This window comes from Halichoerus grypus, chromosome 7 (assembly GCF_964656455.1).
Source record: "Halichoerus grypus chromosome 7, mHalGry1.hap1.1, whole genome shotgun sequence".
NCBI lineage: Eukaryota > Metazoa > Chordata > Mammalia > Carnivora > Phocidae > Halichoerus > Halichoerus grypus.
In genome coordinates, this window is record NC_135718.1 from 33,171,924 (window position 1) to 33,193,606 (window position 21,683).

Consider the following 21,683-nt stretch of genomic DNA (forward strand, 5'->3'; position numbering starts at 1 on the left):
AACCATGTGGAACTCTGTAATATCTTTGTATCTGGGATCATCTGGAACTAGCTTGATTTTGATGTGATACTTTATAGCCAGACTACCTTAATTTGTCCCAAACTTGAATAGTAATTAATAAATGCTTAATATCTCAGCTGCATTTGAACTGTTGACAAAACTAAAAACAATCTACTTTCTTGATTTCCTTCCTATCTTTGTGGCCTCTCCTCTGCCTCTTGATTATAGGTCCTCCTCGGTCTTACCCTTAGATGCTGGAGTTGCCCAAGGCTCTTACTTAACTTCTGTTCTTTCTCTCTGTTCTCCCTGTATGATCCCTCTACTCCTGTAGTGTCAGTTTACAGCCATACAAAAAGTAAGTGGGTGGATGGATGGATAATTGGATAGCTAGATGGCTGAATGAATGGATAGAGAGAAAATGTAAGAAAGACCAATAGCTTGACTTTGAGGACCAGTCTGCTTTGGCAGGTCTGAGCAGAACAAGGTACTTAGGTAGAGTGTCTTGGCCAAAAGTTGAAGATCTTATCACTCCCACCACTACCACTGCATCCCCAAGCTCACTTCCTTGGGAAGGCCTTTGCTGACACCCTTCAGCCCACTCCTCCAGGCAAGGTTAGGTCCCTGTTACACATTCCAGTAGCACCCTGCACTTATTTAGAGATACATAATCAATCACCCTTGGAATAATTTGCTTATTTTCTGTTAAGGAAGGGACTGTGTGACTTATTTAATTCTTTATCTCCAGTTTCTAAGCACAGTGCTTTCTCCACATAGTAGGTGTTCAATAAATGTTAGGTGAGTGAGTGAATCAGTGAAACAACAGTTTCTCAACGTTGAAAGGAACATCAGAGATCAGTTCTGGGATCATGATCAAAAAGATATTCTGTGGTTTTGCTTTTCAAAGTATGGTCGTCTGGCATTGTCATCACTTGGGAACTTGTTAGAAATGCACCATCTCAGACCCTTCCCCAATCTCCTGAATTACAATTGCATTTTAAGTTCTGGGATGATTCATATGCACCATAAAGTTGAGATGTACTGCTCTTTATCAGGTACTTGTTCTGCTTTCGCTTCAGCACCTCCAGGGAAGAGGAACTTAACTACCATCCTGAATATTCTTTTACATTTCAGTTAGTTGTAATTGCTAGCAGGTGTCTCTTTAATTTAGCCCAAATCTACAATTTCTTCCCTTTGGTTCCAGTTATGTCCTTAGGCCTCCAAAGTAAACCTAGCCTCTTTTTTACCTATAGACATTTGGAAACGGGTATTATGTTCCTCATATGACAGAGAAGAATTTGTAACCAGCTTAGCTATATTTTTATTTGCTTTCTGATGAGTAGGAAATTGGAGTGAAGAAACAATAAGCTAAAAATGAAACAAAAAAGAAACAATGACCTAAAGCTGCAGTCCAGGCCCTGGCTTCTTGTGGAGTCTTTACCCTGTGGCTCTGACACCCTCTTCATTGGGCCTGAAAGGGGCCATGTATGCACCAGCTCTGGTTTATGAGATCTCCAGTCCAAGGAAGTTGGAGGAATTGGTACTCTCCATCTGTTATCTATAATTTTTTTGATTTATCAGCCTTCAAAATCATTTCCCTTGTGGTCTTATTACAGGAGACTCTGTAGAGTGATGATTTTTTAAAATTACACTAGTAGATTTTTAGTACTTTTTTCTTTTTCTCTGACTGGATGACTTGTGGAACTGAAACTTTGTTTTGTGAAGTAATATTTTGTGTGAATTTTAGTTACTAAGAATTCTCATCTGTATATGAAAAAATATTGTGAAAAATGAGTATTTACAAACTGCTTTCAGATGTTGAACAGCTATAGATAAAATATGGTTAAATTGCAACTAATCTATGAGGGTTTTTTTTTTTTAGCAACATGAGATTTTTTTTACAGGTGTTCATATTTTTTAAGCTGCACGTTGTGCTATGTATTCCAGGCATAAAATACCTCTGCCTAAGAGAACCTAACATTTTAATTAGAGAGATAAGTCTGAGGAACATGAAAGATTAGAAGACAGTGAGGTGCTTTTCTGTAAGACTATAAAGTAAACTAGACTCTTAGGAAGAATTCTAGTTACAGCTATAACTGTTGCACCATTGCAAAATGATTTTTAACAAAACAATGCTGTTTTCTTTTCAGGGCATTCATCCTCAAAGAAATCAGAAAATTCTGTAAACAGTAAGTATCTAGTATTTCTTTAATAAAAATATGTAGATTCAAGTTATTCACAGTTTGGGTTTCCCATCAATTGTGACTTGCTCTGATATATTATTTTTTGGTTTGTACTATGTAAAAAAATCATAGAAAAAAATACCAAAAGTGTATGATTTCTTCCCCAATTTTGAACATTTTAAACTTTCTTATTTTAAAATAGAAGAGTGTAAAATTTCTTCTTCAGTAAATACAATGGATACACAATTTAATTTCACTTTATAGAATATGAAGGAAGAAAAGTAGAAGGATGAGGTTGGAATGGAAAAAGAATTGGGGAAGTGGATTAATATTTAAGAAATGTTGCTTATATTGTATACTGAGTCATCTCTGTTATTTGCTGATCTTGATTGATAAAATTAAATGTGTGGTTTGTATACGAACAATAAAATGTTGGCAACTGGTTATTACTGGTTAGTTTTTTTAATAAGTACTGTGGTTTTCACCAGATTGTATCAAACCAGATTGATTTTATTGGATATTTGCCACAGATTTTATTACTATTTTTTCCCCTGCAACATTCCAAAAAAACATTCAAATGACTTATAAATACAATAAAATAAGATTTTAAAAAGTAAAATCATGATAATGGAAAAATAAGATAGAATAGCAAAGTAAAGCTTGAGATAAAATTAACACAGACAAATGTTTACTAAAAAGTCCCGCATAATTACAAAGGTAGATCACACATTTGTCACTGTTCTTCTAAGCAACCAAACCAAAGAGGGAAACCACCGGTAGAATGATTAATTGTACCCATATGATCATATGCAGGGTATTCATCTTTTTCCGGTCAGAGTTCTGAGAGCATACTCTCCTGTGGGCTCATAAAAGGGGCATCCACCTGTGAGATAACAAACAGTAGCCTTGCATCTCAGTAGTAATACAATGTCAAATTTCTTAAAGACCTTGCAGTAGGGTTAGGGCTAACGATAAAGTGTAGTTCAATAGCCTTTCTAATTCATTTTATAATATCTGGACTTATTTTATGAGACTTCTAGGCTTGGAAGTTTGTAAACTTAAGCATTAATTTTTGTTCTGATTTAAAGTAATATATATTTACTGTGGCAAACTCAGGGGAAAAAAATTAGTAATTCCTCCAAATCCCACCATTCAAAGAGAAACATTATTAGCATTTTAATATAATTCTTAAGGAGAATTTCTCAGTAGTCAGTAATCAGAAATTTTGCACTGTGAGAAATAGAAAAAGAGACGTTTTAAGATATTTACTGTTTAAAGATTTAATGGAGAGGGAGGTGTCATTGGAGGCATTCGTCTAGTTTAGGGATACAGCATGTTCCTTATAAATTATTTTGCTCATACCAATTTTGTTTTCAGCATATTTGAAGTGTCCTAAAGCACTGATACTTTGTTTCTTCCCATGTGAATCCTAATTGATCTGTAGCTCCTTTTCCTAAATTAGGTGAAGTGTAATGACAGTTTCTAGAACATAGCCGGAGTCTATCAGTCTCATGCCATCTGGGCTGAAGTAGTATGTGTGTGTGTGTATATCTTTCATTTCCACTTGGATAATGTTCAGTTACCCTTTTACCACCATTTAATGTATGGATTATTAAAACTAAATCTATGAAGAAAAACCCAATTTCTGTGGGGAAAAGAATTTTAACTTGGATTTGTTGACTATTTACTCTATCAGCCAAAATGGCAAGTGGTTTACTTGTATTACCTCATTTAATCTTAATAATGGGCATATAATATCCCATTTTGCAGACAGGAGAACCGAGACCCAGAGAATTTACATAAAATGCCAAAGATCTCGTAGTTGGTTAATAGCAGAGTGTGGATGAAACACAGATTTATAATTCCACAAAGTCTGTGCCCCTTTACCGATATCATCAATAACTGTTCAGTGAATCAAATGTTAGTCTACTCTTTATACCCCAATTTTGGCAGATACATTCTATAAATCTACATTAAATGATTTGATCTGTGTCTCAATTCTATATATAAGATAGGTATAAAGAGACTTCACTTTTTTTTATTATCAGAGCCAAATGAGACAATATGTATGTACAGCATGTGTCCAACACAAAGTAAGTTCTTGATAACTTGTAACTATTATCATTGTTACAGAAAAAAAAAAAAAACAGACATTAAACAGATTCTGTGTTTTGTTCTCTAGAATTGGTCAAATCAAAAGTTAAGTCTGTAAAAGTTTGGGCCATCCATTTGTTATCATAATTGGAGACTTGCCACTTCTTCAGTAAGCCCAAGTTATTTAGGTATCATATAATATCTAGAAAAACCAAGGTGACAGATCTGTTTTCATTATTCAAACATATAGGGAAAATTATATGCAGTTTGCATTTTAGAAAGGAACATTGAAAACTTAAAGCAGGTCAAGAATGGAATAACCAAGGCATTGACAGAACTTGAAAATTTGTGTCATAGGAAGAAGGTAGAAGGAAATACAGATGTTTAGTTTGGAGAAACTTGTAGGGATGGGAGGGAAGGGATAAGGAGGTAGACATGGAAACTAGATGTTTGTAAGACTGCTTTTGTGTAGGAGACTTATTTTTGATGACTATTTGGCAGAACTAGAGTCTCTGGATAAAAATTGCCCAGAGACAGATTTTTGCCTTAATTTAAGGAAAAACTTGTCACTTAGAACTATCTGAAGAAAGGGATGGCGGAATGGGCTGCTTCAGGAAGTAGTGAGGTGTTTAAGCATAGATTGGACAGCCACTTGTCCTGGGAGATGTTGCAGTAAGAGATTTAATCATTGGATAAGGGCTACATTAAAGACCTGCAAGATCCCACACAGAATCAGTGATGTCCATTCCGATCCCTCCTGTCTAATAACTGCTGCGTAGCTTTGACACTGATGCCAGGGCACCCGTTGGTATTGCCTGTTCTGCTTATTGTGATTTCCTTAGCAGTGCCCCTCCCCTCCGGCTGGCTGCAGCAGTTACCATAGGAATGGTTTCTCTTCATTGCCGCTCTCAGGGGACTAGGATGCTATAGATTCATAATGTAGTCCAGTCTTCTAGATTTGAATCTCTGACAGTATTTGGCTACTTTTTTTTTTTTTTTTTTTAAAGATTTTATTTATTGAGAGAGAGAGAATGAGAGAGACAGCACATGAGAGGGGGGAGGGTCAGAGGGAGAAGCAGACTCCCTGCCGAGCAGGGAGCCCGATGTGGGACTCGATCCAGGGACTCCAGGATCATGACCTGAGCCGAAGGCAGTCGCTTAACCAAGTGAGCCACCCAGGCGCCCTATTTGGCTACTTTTTAAGCATATGATCTTTCAAAGGGAGTTATTTTATAATATTCTAAACTGATTCGATCTTTTAGTAAAAGTGGGTTGTCTAGTATCCGAAAACATGTAGGAAAGTTGGCATGTGGGAGGTACTCTTGAAAGGGAACAAGAGGACAGGTGGTTGTAAGGCCTTTTAAAATTAGCTGCCCGCTTTCAAGATCTTACAGGTTTTGTTCTTTGACATCATTAACAGGGTAACACTGTCATGTTAACTATTAGGCCTCATTAATTTTTCCGTGCTTTCTTTAGCTCATGTTAGTGAGTTTTCATAAAAATAAGAGTAGAACACTTTTATTCTCTCTTCTCACACATTCAGTTTGGGACACTGGCAGTTTCAGTGCTGGTTGTGATTGAGTGGGAATCTGGTTCCCAAGGCTTTATAATTTTATCTTTTATTGTCTTTGTATGTAGATCATTATAAATACAACCCCTGGGGCGCCTGGGTGGCTCAGTTGGTTAAGTGTCAACTCTCGATTTCAGCTCAGGTCATGATCTTAGGGTTGTGAGATCAAGCCCCGTGTTGGGCTCTGCACTGGGCATGGGACCTGCTTAAGATTCTCTCTCTCCCCCTGTTCCGCCCCCCCGCAAAATACAACCCCTCTCCTTTTTTTTTTTCCCTGCCATTTTTGTTAGTTTTTGTGCCAGAATAGATGTAGTTAGGACCAAAGTTCAGACATGCATATTGATTCAAGGATCAAAGTCTAACAGGTAAAAGGCTAAAAACACTGTGGGCAAATCAATGCTGTTTTATTTTTTGTGTGTGTTTAAGGGACATTCTGTATTGACAGACTGAATTTGTGTCAGTTCTTTTTGAGACTAACTTACTGGAGAGGAACTATTTGCTAATATAATTACTTTATGGCATATACTTTTATTGCCTTATAATATCTTTTTCAGTATTTGATAATTTTTAGTTCACTAATATAGGGTGATTTTTAAAACATGTCTGTTTTGTTATGTTTTAAAAATAGAAATATCTTTATTGTTTTGACTGATTTTTAAAGGCAATACATGATCATTGTCTAAAATACAAGAAATTTGGAAATGCTTAAAGTAGAAAGTGAAAGTGTCGCAGGCCACAGGTAATATAATTACTGTTAAGTATGGTTGGTCCTTACAAACTTACAGTATATATACACACATATGTAATCATAAATCGGATTATACCATGCATGCTTTCTGTAATTTTTAAAAAATTTGGAATAGCACAGACATTTTTCCATGGTAATACTATAGACATGCTAAGATTTTTTTTAACAGCTATATAGTATTAATTTAACCAATCCTAGATCCCTAATTGTGGGGATATAGGTTGTTTTCTTTTGTTGTTTTCGTTGTTATATAATGAACATCTTTGTACATGTATCTCAGGTGCTTATTTATTCTAAGTAAATAATTAAATTCTTAAAGGCAGCATTGCTGGTTAAAGGATGTGTATATTTTAAACTGATCTTTGTTGCTAGATTTTCCTCAAGAAAAAAGTTTACAGAATTTTTACTCCTCTAACAATGTATGAGTATGCCTATTTCTTTACTGAAATCAGCTTCTTCTGATTAATTTAATCAGCATCAATTTTTAAAAGCATCTGACAATATTTTTTCATGATTTAACAAACTGGTCCTACATACTAGTTCAGTTCTTGAGTTCTTGATCCTAATGTAAATATACTCTACAAAAATCTTAACGTGCATGTCTTTTGTATGCCAACAGAAAGAAGAAACTAAATCAAAGGCAATTATATTGCAAGAGATCATTCCTTTATAAGAGTTAATACTGAAATTGCCACTTTAACTCAGTGTAACTTAGGGGAGTTTCCATGAGACTCTCCTTGGTCTTTTTGCTGAGACTCTTTGGTATATCTCAACTTATTTATTTATTTTTAGGAAGAATTTATTGGTCTGAAAGAGTGAATTACATTTTTAGAGCCATAAAAGTTGAAACTAAACTGCAGTTAAATCTGAAGTTAATTTAATTGCATTGGTGGGTAGTTCAAAATATGTACATTTTTTAAAATCTCTTTTAAATGAACAGGAAATTCTGATGAAGAAGAAGGTACTTCAGAATCTGAACTTTGGAAGGGCCCCCTACCAGAAACAGATGAAAAATCGCAGTGAGTCCTGATATTACTAGATAGTGCATACCCTTTGCATCAGTAGAGAAGCCACAGCCATTCTTGATAACAATTAATGAAAAAGCTTATCATCATGAATGTCTGTTTAATGCCAAGGACTGCCTAGCCTGGTAAGATCAGAGTTTATTCCCAGCCATTTTTGTGGCCATAAACGGCTAACTCATTCAGCTTCCACTCAGTGAGTAAATCTTTCTTCAGCTCGCCTTGACAAGTGACCTTCTGGTCTTTGCTTAGAATCCTTCAGAGAAGGGCTGTTTACTGGTTCCAGAGCAGCCTATTCTTGATATTCTGATTATCATAAACATGTACAGGGAGCCCCTTGAAGCTGTCTATGTACGGGTAAAAGTTTACTTGCCAACAACTACCTTAACCCCCCAAAGACAGGTAACTCAGTGTGCACATTGTTATCTGCCTTGGGTTGGAAGAGCTGTCTGGATGTGGGCTGGAATTTTATCAGCTCTTGTCATATACTGGGATGTTCAGCACTTGAGCTTTATATGTTAAAAGAGGATAAAATAAATACCTACTGCATAGAGTTTATTGTGAAGAGTTAATGAAATAAAGAATGTAAAGCACTTGGTACAATACCTACAAATATTGCAAGATAAATTTTAGTCCCATTTTGTTAGTCTTTAGGCAAATTGGTTCATAATATTGAATCAATCCTAATTCATTAATTTAGGCTGATTATGAAACATCTTGCTAATTATGGTATGTTCTCAGTGTAATAGAATTCAGGTGTGTTGGAAAGAGTTTTTTTTTTGTGTGTGTGGATATTTTTAAAAGATTTATTTATTTGAGAGAGGGAAAGAGAGAGAGGGAGCAAGTGCAGGGTTGGGAAGGAGCAGAGGGAGAGGTAGAGGGAGAGAGAATCTTCAAGCCAACTCCCCACTGAGCATGGAGCCCGATGCAGGGCTCGATCCCACGACCCTGAGATCACGACCTGAGCCAAAATCAAGAGTCAGATGCTTCACTGACTGAGCCACCCAGGCGCCCCTGGATGATTCTTAATGTAGATTCTTTTTTTTTTTTTAATTTTTATTATGTTATGTTAGTCACCATACAATACATCATTAGTTTTTGATGTGGTGATCCACGATCCATTGTTTTCATATAACACCCAGTGCTCCATGCAGTACGTGCCCTCCTTAATACCCATCACCGGGCTAACCAGTCCCCCCTCTCCCCTCCTCCTCTAAAACCCTGTTTGTTTCTCAGAGTCCATAGTCTCTTATGGTTCATCTGTCCCTCCAATTCCCCCCCGCCTCATTTTTCCCTTCCTTCTCCTAATGTCCTCCATGCTATTCCTTATGTTCCACAAATAAGTGAAACCATATGATAATTGACTTTCTCTGCTTGACTTATTTCACTTAGCATAATCTCCTCCAGTCCCATCCATGTTGATGTAAAAGTTGGGTATTCATCCTTTCTGATGGCTGAGTAATATTCCATTGTATATACGGACCACATCTTCTTTATCCATTCATCTGTTGAAGGGCATCTCGGCTCTTTCCACAGTTTGGCTATTGCGGACATTACTGCTATGAACATTGGGGTGCATATGGCCCTTCTTTTCGCTACATCTGTGTCTTTGGGGTAAATACCCAGGAGTGCAATTGCTGGGTCATAGGGTAGCTCTATTTTTAAATTTTTGTGGAACCTCCACACTGTTTTCCAAAGTGGCTGTACCAACTTGCATTCCCACCAACAGTGTAAGAGGTTTCCCCTTTCTCCACAACCTCTCCAACATTTGTTGTTTCTTTCCCTGTCCATTTTTGCCATTCTAACTGATATAAGGTGGTATCTCAATGTGGTTTTGATTTGGATTTCCCTGATGGCTAATGATGATGAACATTTTTTCATGTGTCTGCTAGCCATTTGTATGTCTTCTTCAGAGAAGTGTCTTTTCATATCTTCTGCCCACTTTTTGACTTGATTATTTGTTTTTTGGGTATTGAGTTTGAGAAGTTCTTTATAGATCTTGGATACCAGCCCTTTATCTGTAGTGTCATTTGCAAATATCTTCTCCCATTCTGTGGGTTGCCTCTTTGTTTTGTTGACTGTTTCCTTTGCTGTGCAGAAGCTTTTTATCTTGGTGAAGTCCCAAAAGTTCATTTTTGCTTTTGTTTCACTAGCTTTTGGAGATGTATCTTGAAAGAAGTTGCTGTGGGCGATGTCAAAGAGATTACTGCCTATGTTCTCCTCTAGGATTTTGATGGATTCCTATCTCACATTGAGGTCTTTCATCCACTTTGAGTTTATCTTTGTGTAGGGTGTTAGAGAATGGTCGAGTTTCATTCTTCTGCATATGGCTGTCCAATTTTCCCAGCACCATTTATTGAAGAGACTGTCTTTTTTCCATTGCATGTTTTTTCCTGCTTTGTCAAAGATTATTTGACCATAGAGTTGAGGGTCCATATCTGGGTTCTCTATTCTGTTCCATTGGTCTATATGTCTGTTTTTGTGCCAGTACCATGCTGTCTTGGTGATCACAGCTTTGTAATATAGCTTGAAATTGGGCAACGTGATGCCCCCAGCTTTGTTTTTCTTTTTCAACATTTCCTTGGCGATTCGGGGTCTTTTCTGATTCCATACAACTTTTAGGATTGTTTGTTCCAGCACTTTGAAAAATGTCATTGGAATTTTGATCGAGATGGCATTGAAGGTATAGATTGCTCTGGGTAGCATAGACATTTTAACAATGTTTATTCTTCCGATCCATGAGCATGGAATATTTTTCCATCTTTTTGTGTGGAAAGACGTTTTTTAAACAAGATCACTTTTTTTTCTGCAACCTTAACTTTTTTTTTTCCAGCCAAGTAAAGAATTCCTAAAAGTGTGGTCATTATAGATCAGATTATAAAAAAGTTATTACTGTAAATAAAGTATTGCTATCCTAGTTAAACTATGGACTAAACTTTTAATGGTATAACTTCCCATTGAAGAGCTTTATAGCTGAAATTGACAGAATAGGTCTTAGGATCAGCTCACCATTTTAGGCAGTGAAGATACTTGAGTAAATCCTTCTTTTTTTTTTTAAGATTTTTTATTTATTTATTTGACACAGAGAGAGAGATAGAGAGAGCGCACAAGCAGGGGGAGCGGCAGGCAGGCAGAGGGAGAGGGAGAAGCAGGCTCTCCGCCGAGCAAGGAGCCCGATGTGAGGCTCGATCCCAGGACCCTGGGATCATGACCTGAGCCGAAGGCAGACGCTTAACCGACTGAGCCACCCAGGCGCCACTTGAGTAAATCCTTCTAAGAAGACTCTTATCAGGGGCGCCTGGGTGGCTCAGTCATTAAGCGACTTCCTTCGGCTCAGGTCATGATCCCAGGGTCCTGGAATCGAGTCCCACATCGGGCTCCCTGCTTGGCAGGAGGCCTGCTTCTCCCTCTCCCACTCCCCCTGCTTGTGTTCCTGCTCTCGCTGTCTCTCTCTCTGTCGAATAAATAAATAAAATCTTTAAAAAAAAAAAAAAAAAAGAAGACTCTTATCATCCAGAACTTTTTGTGACCTTATAAATACTTGACATTGATCAAGTGTGGAACATCTAAGCCTACACAGAGATTCAGTTAATTTCCTGTATTTAAGTTCTTACTACAGTTTTAAAAATTTTACTGCATTTCGCTGTCATGCTGGGGGAAAAGGGACAACAGCATGGGGAATACCAAATTGCAGATAATTCTTAAATCAACTTTATCTGATTCTGTAGTTTTTTTTTTTTAATTTGAACATGGGTATAATGGCTTTGTGCATTCACAGTTATTTAAAACCAAGTAATGGAGTCCCATTGTGAATTTCTGATCTAAAAGAACTTTTTCTGAAGAGACTGGTAGACTGGATTTGACTTTCCCGCTTGATTCCCTGTCCCAGAAGGAAGAAAAGCAACTGTGTGTGTGTGTGTGTGTGTGTGTGTGTATTTAATCCTCACAGCACCTGTGTAAGGAAATACAATGTTCTCCTTTGTACAAACAAGGAGACTGAGCCCAGAGAAGTTAAGTAACCTGCTCATATAAGCTAATAAGTGACAGAGCTAGAACTTAAACACTGTCTGACTTGAAACCCTGTGGTATTTTTCTTTATCAGTCTGGTTCCTAGTGCTAATATTTATTTAGTACTTGACAGTTTTCATAGTATTTTAACACATTATAATACAATTTAGTATCTTCTTTCAGTCTTTGATTCATTGTTTTAGACATGATATTTACTGCTACAAATATATATTTACTATTCCCAGAGCAATAAAGACCTACAGCCTAAACAGATTTTCCCCATTTCTAGGAGTAAAACTTGTATTTTTCCTGAAAATAGTTTTCTTTTTCATTCATTTCTTGATCAGACTATAATTTGAAATGAGAATGAACAGAGAAGTTATAAAGTCGACCAGAAAAGTAGAGAAGCAGTAACATGTCACAAAGCATGTACTTTAAAGTAAAATCTTAGGTAATAAATCCATTTAGGGAGAGGTGGCAACATATAAAACATTTTAAATTTAATCAATTTGGGTATAGTTGTGATTATTTGAAAAGCTAAGAATTATTTGATGGCTGAATCATGAAAAATATCAATATATAGAAAAATTAGCAAATTATATTGAGTTAAAATATTTTATTTTCATTAATCACATATAATGTGTCACCTAATTTTTTTTCTGTAATTGTTGATTTTAATCAATATGTATACCTTTTCTTTTAAATAGAGAAGAAGAATTTGATGACTATTTTCAAGATTTATTTCTGTGAGATGGAAGAGAGAAGCCCACATTCCTTAATGTGAAAGTACACTTTGAAACTCTTCACAAAAATTTTATCTACAAGTTGCAGCTTGAGTCGTTTATCTTCAGAAATAAAAATCCAGCTACTCTCAAGATGTCAGCTGCTTTGGAAGTTTTTCAGTTCTGTTGGAGACATGCTTCCCCATCCCTTTATATCTTTTCAGTTGCCTGTCAATGACTGCCCCAGATCTGTAGCTGCTGGAGGATGAAGCTAGTACACTGTACAGAGTCCATTGTGCCTGTATTTTGTAGGGGTTTTTGCTGTTGTTTTTACTCATTCATATTTATCTTCCCTTGCTTCAGTTAGTTTAAGTTATTACAATTATTGGTGTCTCACAAAAATTGTAAAATAGACTCATTATGTCTTTACCTTTCCTTTCCTCTGATACACTGGCACCCCTCTTTCTAAGCTCCTACTTTCCCATTACCACCTGTTGCTAGCTGCCTTTTTTTTTCCCTTTGCTTACCTTTCTCTTCCTTCTCACCTATCCTACTTAAGGGACTTTGTTATAATCAAATTTGACTTCCCAGCGTGTGAGAAGTTTATTACAAAGTAAATTAATACCATGGAGCGGTGGGGCACGGCAAATGAGGTCCCAGAAGTCTGAAACAGTAGATTAGGTTCACGAAAGTTGACTCTCCAACAGAGAGATTCTATAATAAGACAATTTAACTGAATAATAGTATGTGCTAGATCTTATCTCAGATACAGTCACACAAATATGGATATACTTATATGCCAGGATATATTATAAAATGTAACTTTTACTGCATTTTGCTGTCATGCTGGGGGAAAAGGGACAACAGCATGGGGAATACCAAATTGCTGGTAATTCTTAAATCAACTTTATCTGATTCTGTAGTTGTTGTTTTTTTTTAATTTGATCATGGGTATAATGGCTTTGTGCATTCACAGTTACTTAAAACCAAATAATGGAGTCCCATTGTGAATTTCTGATCTAAAAGAACTTTTTCTGAAGAGACTGGTAGACTGGATTTGACTTTCCCGCTTGATTCCCTGTCCGAGAAGGAAGAAAAGCAACTGTGTGTGTATGTGTGTGTATATATCATACTTTGCTGATCATACCCCTCAGAATCAATGGATGTGCTTTAGGAGATCTAAGCACTCCTAGAATCTGTGTGTAAACTTCTGTGATTATGTGTACTTATGGGGGAAAAGGGTCCATAGTTTTCATCAAATTTTCAAATGGATTTATTGATTTTTTTAAAAAAGGTTTTAACCCATGTTTGTAAAGAGCAAAAAGATGGCTAAGAAGATGCATGATTTAGTGAAGAGAGGGCCTGTAGAAAGCAATCATAGCATTTCAATTATTTATTTTTTTTAAAGATTTTATTTATTTGACAGAGACACAGCGAGAGAGGGAACACAAGCAGGGGGAGTGGGAGCGGGAGAAGCAGGCTTCCTGCGGAGCAGGGAGCCCGATGTGGGGCTGGATCCCAGGACCCTGGGATTATGACCTGAGCCGAAGGCAGACGCTTAACGACTGAGCCACCCAGGCGCCCCACGGAAGTTGACTCTCCAACAGAGAGATTCTATAATAAGATAATTTAACTGAATAATAGTATGTGTTAGATCTTATCTCAGATACAGTCACACAAATATGGATATACTTCTATGCCAGGATATATTATAAAATGTAACTTCTTACTTTGCTGATCATACCCCTCAGAGTCAGTGGATGTGCTTTAGGGGATCTAAGCACTCCTAGAATCTGTGTGTAAACTTCTGTAATCATGTGTATTTATGGGGGGAAAGGGTCCGTAGTTTTCATCAAATTTTCAAATGGATTTATTGATTTTTTTAAAAAAAGGTTTTAACCCATGTTTGTAAAGAGCAAAGAGATGGCTAAGAAGATGCATGATTTAGTGAAGTGAGGCCTGTAGAAAGCAATCATAGCATTTCAATTATTTTAAGATATACTGTTTTAAAGGACATTTAAACATGGAATGATTGGCATTAAATTGCAGAATAAGTAGTTTAGTGTCTTATTTTTAAATGGTTAGTATCAGAGATATTCCTTTTATTAAATAGTTGTTATTCATTAATTCAAATATTTTTCAGGCTTCTATTATATGTGAGGCACTATGCTGGATGTTGCTACAAAGAAACTATCTAGGAAATAATTATACAGTCATTTCTAAACCATCAAAAAAACAGTAAATCAGTATTGGTTTGTTAACATTGAACATTGTTTTTAAATCCCCTTATTTTCTTAAAAAATTGTATTTTTTTAAAATCTCACAACTTATAGTGAATAAAAAGGAATCTTGGTTTCTAAGGAAAAAGTGCTGAAATGTCCAGCAGCAAACTGATATTAGTATATATGTAGCTAAAACATGTTTATGATAAAAATACATTCATAGTTTAGTGATCATCAGAAAATAAAATTCCTATAAAATTAAATGATAACTAAAAAGCTAGACTCCTTTAAAATAGATCCATGTATTTGGTATTAAAAGTATGGTTTATGGACATTAGGTTCATTAGTAAATTTAGGTCATTATATATAATCATAACACTTAATCCATTCATGCATAACTGAAGTCATATTTTTAAGGAGTCTTTGAAAAGGCCTCAAGATGACGAGTTTAAAGAATAATTCTCCAACAGACCTATCTCATATTTGGCTATAGTGCAGTCATTGGTGTTCAGTGGACCACCGTTTGGGATATGAAGTTAATGCTTTCTTCTACTTGCTGTTAAGCAAAGTTCCTATTTTTGCAGACCTTCAATAACAGCACATCTCTGCTCCTCAATTTGCTTTCTAGTAAATGAGGAGGGGAAGTTGTTTGAGCTGATAATTTGGGGTCCAAAATTACATAAAGCTAAAGGAAGAGTTCTTTTTTTTTTTAAGATTTTATTTATGTATTAGAATATGAGCAGGGGGAGGGACAGAGGGAGCCGCAGACCCCCCGCTGAGCAGGGCTGGGTGGGGGCTTTCTGGGATCATGACCTGAGCCGAAGGCAGATGCTTAACCGACTGAGCCACCCAGGAGCCCCAAAGGAAGAGTTTCTTAAGCAGTTTCTAAAATAATCCTAAAAGTGGAGTTTCAAAATTATTTTAAGTAATGGAAACAAGGTGTACATGTATCACTTACTCAAGGTAATGACTTAATAGACAACACTCATGTTCATGTATATATTGAATGAGTTTTTCCCCCCTAAAGATATTTTGTTAACTTATAGGCACTCCTCATTTATAGCTGTTTGTTATGACATTTATTCAAAATACTATTCGTTCATATTCACTGAGAACCTACCTTATACCAGGCGCTACTCTCTCTAGGTGCCAGGATAGAGTTAGGAACAAAATAGATGAAAATAGACAAAAATCTTTCCTTTCACACACCTACATTCTAATGTGAAAGTAGCAATCCTATGATTCTAAATCTTATAATTTTTCCTTGTAAACATAAAACAAATGGTGATTTTTTTTTCCCCTGGCTGCTTAAAATTGAACGATACCTTCTGTATAACAAAACATTTGAGGTTCATAGTTTGTCAATTTGATTCGTTAAAATTTAGATACCTTTTGATAAAATCTGTGGCAGAATCTAGGGCATAATTATTATTTGGTCTGTGATTGTAGATAAGGAAGAAATCCTAAATTTCTCTGATGTCCAAACGTCCACCATGTAGTAATAGTTGATTGTCCTTAGTTTCTCTTGACAAAACAATATTTAGAATGCATGGTAGATGGTTCTAGTAATCTTTTTTTTTTTAAATAACCTCTGTTGAAGTTCTTCTAAACTGCTTTTGATAGTGAAATTCTTGCATAATCAAATCACATGCTTCTTAATGCATAACATTTATTAGCTGATTTAATTTACGTTAGGACTATCCAGGGAATGTCTTATAAACTGATTATTCTTTCAATGAAAAGAATAGAATATTAAAAAATATTCTGTTACACATAAAATAATTGCTTTCAGACTTGTGGAGAGGGATGGGCATAGGACAAAGACATAAACTGCCAAAAGCAGTGTGGTCTTCATCCTTCCATTATCAAGGATAAAAAGTAGAGGAAAGAGATGATGAGCATTTCAGATGGAATAACATTTGACATCCTATTACTTGTTTTGTGTATAGTACTTACAGATATAAGTTCTATACTGTATTTACTCTTAAGATGTGTAGATGAGAGATTTTTAGTTTAGGAAGGAATTTGAGGTATGAATTACGATTATTAATGTTATGGGCTGAATTATGTCACCCCCCCCCAAATTCATGTTGAAATTCAACCCCCCAGTACCTCAGAATGTGATTGTATTTGGAGATAGGGTATTTAAAGAGTTAATTAGGGTAAAATGAAATCATATGAATGGGCCCTAATCCAATATGATTGTGTCCTTATAAGAGGAAATTAGGACACAGACACACAAGAGGGAAGACTATGTGAGGGTAAGAGAGAAGATGGGCATCTACAAGCCAAGGGGAGAAGCCTCATAAGAAACCAACCCTGACAACACCGTGATCTTGGACTTCCAGCCTCCAGAACTGTAAGAAAATAAATTTCTGTGGTTTAAGCCACTCAGTCTGGTATTTTGTTATGGTAGCCCTAGCAAATGAATACTATTAATAAGAACCTTTAAAAAAAGAATTGGTGACTGGTTTCAGGATTACATATTTTTAATTTAAAACAAATTGGCTCCAAAAATGCACTTATTTTCATCTTATATTTTGTATTTTTGTTGAACTTTATTTTACTCTCAGGGTTTTCAGGCTAGCAATATATTTTCTTTTGGTGGTCATAAGGGTAGCGTATCTAAAGATCCTCTTACTCTGTTAGTTGATGGTGTGCTGAATGAAGTTTGCTGAAGCTCTTTTGTTTCTTCTGTTTTTCTTCAAAAGTAGAAACAATATTTGAAATTTCAGCCAGTCAGATTATAACATGAGACATGTTTTGGACTTTTTGTCATCACTGCCACCTCCTGAATCTTCTGTGGCTAGTAAAAAGGAGAAAAGCAGTAGTAGTGGGAATCCGTGGACACACAGTGTTTTTATTCTAATACTCTCATAATGTTAGTATCAACTTTATAGCTAGTTAATAGTTTTAACTTATAACAAGTACTAGGGTTTTGACCATTTTAAAACTTAATGTTCAGAGTTGATCCATTTAAAAAACAATCTTATAAATGATTAACCATTTAACAACATCTGTTTCTCAAACCACTGAACTGCACAATCTGGGAATCTGAGTTGTTGCTTTGTGCCAACAAGCACAAAGCTTGTTGCCTGAAGATACAAAATAATGTTTTTAGTTCACAGAGACTTCTCAGGGTAGCAGGAAGAAAGTTCACAAGTAATTTTTTATGCAAATAAACATAGATCTATATCCGATATACTGAATACTAAAAGAAAGTATCAGGAGCCACTTAAAGAACCTGATATCGTGTTCATCATAAAGTTGAGATAAAGATTAAATTTAATTGTACTAAGAAATACCTTTGCTTTCCACTTGCATTGTAAAATTGACCACTTTTGTTATCTTTTTTTTTTTTAAGGTTATTTATTTGAGAGACAGAGCTTGAGCATGAGGGGGAGAGCAGAGTGAGACTTGTTATCTTTTTGAAGTGCAAATCAGGTTATTGCTTTCCCATCTAAATCCCTTTAATGACCTCCCCTTGCTCCTCTAGAGGACAAATCCTCAAGCAAGGCCTTTAAGGCAGTTCTATCCTGCCTAACTGCCTTACCAGCTTTATCTGGTATTTTGCCCTGCTTGTTCTCTAGACTCCAGCTACACCAGTTTCTACGTTCTTCAGTTGCACCAAGCTTATTTCCACTTCAAGGCCTTTGTGCATATTCTTTTTTTTTTTATTATGTTATGTTAATCACCATACATCATTAGTTTTTGATGTAGTGTTCCATGATTCGTTATTTGCGTATAACACCCAGTGCTCCATTTAGTACATGCTCTCTTTAATACCCATCACCAGGCTAACCCATCCCCCCACCCCAATACTTTAAGTGGAAAACCCAAAAGACTCCACCCCAAAACTGCTAGAACTCATACAGGAATTCAGTAAAGTGGCAGGATATAAAAATCAATGCACAGAAATCAGTGGCATTCCTATAGACCAACAAGAAGACAGAAGAAAGAGAAATTAAGGAGTCGATCCCATTTACATTTGTGCATATTCTTTTCCTTCCTTCTTCCCCAACCCCTCCCCCTTTCTTGGCTTAGCCAAAGCCTCCTGTGTTCAGAGTTTAGCATAAGCATCCTTCTTCAGGAAAGCCTTCCCCATGCTTCCTCTGATAGTTACAATCAATTGTTCATGATAGATAATTAATTGTTCATTTATTGGTTTAATGTCTAGCTCCCCGACCAGGGGGTAAGCTCTATGAGGTAAGGACCCCAACTTTCCCCAGGCCCTGCCTAACCCAGGGCCTTGTACAGAATAGACACCCAATAAATACATTGGTGAATGGATTATCAAGAAGTCAAACTCCTACTTTTATTCTGTTGAAGGACATCCTTAACTTTTTAAGCAAAATACTTTCTCCCTCCATGAATTTTTTTAAAATACCAGTAAACACAATGGAATCACCTAAAAAGAATGTTGTATTTTTTTGTTTTTTGTTTTACAAAGCTCTTCCAGAAAGAGAAGATTTCTTGGTTAAACAATAAAAATTTCTTACAAAACCTTTTAAGTGCTGAATCTCAAGACAAAATAGGAAGTCATGACTTTAGCATTCTCAATTCAAGGTAACATTTGAGTCATCTGATAAACTCATAGTTGATCCTAAGCATCTTAACAGTGGCTTTCTGAAGATAATGTTAAACCAAACAGTGACTTCAGGAGTAGAAGTTTCATCAAGAAAAACCACTATATGGGGACATTTGAGACACAGTCAGTCTTGGAATACCTGTCAAGTCATCCCATTCAGTTGGCCAGCTTTGCTTTTCTGTAGGGCTTCCTTAAGTCTGGAAGGGAGGCTGGAGGTCTATAAAATCTTCTCATTATATAGAGAAGAATATTGAGCTCAGAGAGGTTAAGCAAGTTGCCCAAAGAAACAGCTAATGCGTAATGTTAGAACTAAAACTGTTTTCTCACCAAACTCTGATGCCACTGATTCTATGGCTTTTGTATTTCTAAAATCTCAGTATTTTGTGGAGGTACTCAGGAGCCACATACTAGAGTGGATGAAGAAGCCTAACCCCAACCCCTACTTCAACTGGACCAGTCAATTCCTCCTGGAATTATTCCTAAGAACTTGTTGGGAGTGGGGGTGGATATCTGAAAAGCACTAATCAATTTATTATAATTACTTGAAAAGCAAGTTTCCTGTTTGCGTTTACTTATGGTTTCGTCATGTGAGATTAAGCGCAGCCTGACTCCTGGCTATTTTACAATGAGCAAAAACACACTCCATCTAACTAACCTTTTGTGGTCATATTTCCTTCTTCCTGCTTTTTCGCCTCCTTTTCAAGCACCTTCATCTTTGCATCATACTCATCAGCTAGGGATTTCCATTCTACTCTGTTGTTCTGAAGACCATTCAGCATTGGTGTGATTTCTTTATGAAACCGTGAGAACTCCTAGAGAGAATTTTAGGTCAGAAGCTATTTAAATCATATAGTTGATTTTCAGTACTTTTCATATGCAGAGAAGGAGCTATAAGGAGTTGTCACAGTGCTCAGTGCTCAGAGCTGCTTGGATGAGCTTAACTCAGTGCCGTGGAAACAGGAAAGACAGTTGCTGTTTTCTGAGTACGTCTCATCTGTTCAATGTGCTCATGTCTGAATTCTAGTTTTTCTTCCACCCCTGAATGAAATTAGGGTAATTCCTCAAGCTACTTTGGAGAAACAAGTATACCCCTAATGGCTTTCCATGTGGGTGACTTCTGAATTTGGTAACACTTTGAAAGAAAAAGCCTCATCCCCAGATGATTATATATTTCACTCAATTTGTTTACTTACCTTATATACAAAAGTACAGACAAAATCAATAAATCCAACTTGAAGTTTGGGTAGTTCATCTTTTTTGTTTCTGTCCATCATAGGCTAGAAAGAGAAATAAATTCTTTAAGGATAGTTTTCTAAGACTCAGGGAACAAAAGAAACTGATTTGTATCAATAATTTGTAATAAATAGTGCATTTTTATGTCCAGGTCTTTACAATAGGCTGTTGCTGCAGCACGGTCCTCTCCAGATCTCCTTGTTCCCAAAATTCATTTGCAACCAGAAGTGCCACCTGCAAATAAGAATAAGACTTGGTTCATGAAACTGACTCATTCATAGAGAATTTGCATTTTATTAGTGTGAGTGACATTTAAGGATAACATTTATATTAATGCTTGAGGCACTGTCACATCACATGCTCTTTGGTTTTAGAAAGATGGCGCCTGGGTGGTTCAGTCAGTTAAGCGTCCGGTTCTGTTTCGGCTCAGGTCATGATCTCAGGGTCGTGGGTTTGAGCCCCGTGTTGGGCTCCACGCTCAGTGGGAAGTCTGCTTGAGATTCTTTTTCTCCCTCTCCTTCTGCCCCTCCCCCTGCTCACATGTGCTCTCTCTCTCAAATAAATAAATCTTAAAAAAATAAAAATGAAAAATATAGATTATATTGAAACGGGAAGGGGAAATTTCTCTTGCCACTTCAGCATTCTAGGCCCATTCTGGGAGTACCTATCTCCTATTTGCTATTGCCACCACCTCTCAACAATAAAAAGGGGAGATGGGAGGATGTTTAATTCTGTTACATTTTGCTTCAAGCTCTGAAACTTCCCACACATCCTCCTCTTGTCCTGCTTATCTGTTAGCTTCTAGCATATCTGCATGTACACACATGCACACAGATTAGAACACAGCTTTACTTGATTACAGGGTAAGGATATTTGAGGGTAAATTTATATAGCTTTTAAAAACCCAATATCAAGTTTAATGAATACCCACTAGCTGCCTTATATTGGCATGAACCAGGCTTGCCAGGAGGAATCAGATGTGACCTTTTTCTTTAAGATGCTTCCAGTCTCGTAGAGAGAGTCATGTAAACCATGTGGATAAGGGCTATAACAGTAGTAGTATGAAGTGCTGGGGATTGAGGAGAAGGAAGTAAAGATGAGTTTCATAAAGGAGCTTGCATTTATGTTGCATCAAGGATGAATAGTAGTTTTTCAGATAAAGAGGAGGGGAAGACTATCTGCAGAGATAAAACTGCACATCCAGAGCTTAGCGTGAGAGATGGTGAATGGGAGAGAGTGCCAGGAAATAATCTGGTGAGTGTGAGTTAAGGACAAGGACAGGTAGTGACAGGCCCT

The 21,683-nt window shown here is 36.6% G+C and overlaps 2 protein-coding genes across 10 annotated transcripts in view; one reads left to right on the plus strand and one right to left on the minus strand.

The window, feature by feature from the left end:
• The window catches only part of LOC118523070 (protein FRA10AC1), a 73,551-nt gene extending 60,292 nt beyond the window's left edge, over window positions 1–13,259 (plus strand). For 5 of the 9 annotated variants that reach the window (XM_078077349.1, XM_078077347.1, XM_078077351.1 and 2 more), the window contains 4 exons: window positions 2,148–2,186; window positions 4,229–4,273; window positions 7,533–7,611; window positions 12,330–13,259. In XM_078077349.1, coding sequence (XP_077933475.1) covers window positions 2,148–2,186; window positions 4,229–4,273; window positions 7,533–7,611; window positions 12,330–12,372 — 206 coding nt within the window. In that variant the 3' untranslated portion in view covers window positions 12,373–13,259. Of the gene's footprint in view, window positions 1–2,147; window positions 2,187–4,228; window positions 4,274–7,532; window positions 7,612–12,329 lie in introns of those variants that run through there. The other 4 variants (XR_013449671.1, XM_036072494.2, XM_036072496.2 and 1 more) reach the window with 2 other exon arrangements.
• A 3,675-nt stretch (window positions 13,260–16,934) lies between these two features.
• Window positions 16,935–21,683, minus strand: part of PDE6C (phosphodiesterase 6C) — a 48,423-nt gene continuing 43,674 nt past the window's right edge. The window contains exons 19-22 of the mRNA XM_036072486.2: window positions 20,547–20,621; window positions 20,348–20,431; window positions 19,810–19,966; window positions 16,935–17,372 (exon numbers count right to left, since the gene is read on the minus strand). Of these exons, the coding sequence (XP_035928379.1) occupies window positions 17,311–17,372; window positions 19,810–19,966; window positions 20,348–20,431; window positions 20,547–20,621 (378 nt within the window). The 3' untranslated portion in view covers window positions 16,935–17,310. The remainder of the gene's footprint in view (window positions 17,373–19,809; window positions 19,967–20,347; window positions 20,432–20,546; window positions 20,622–21,683) is intronic.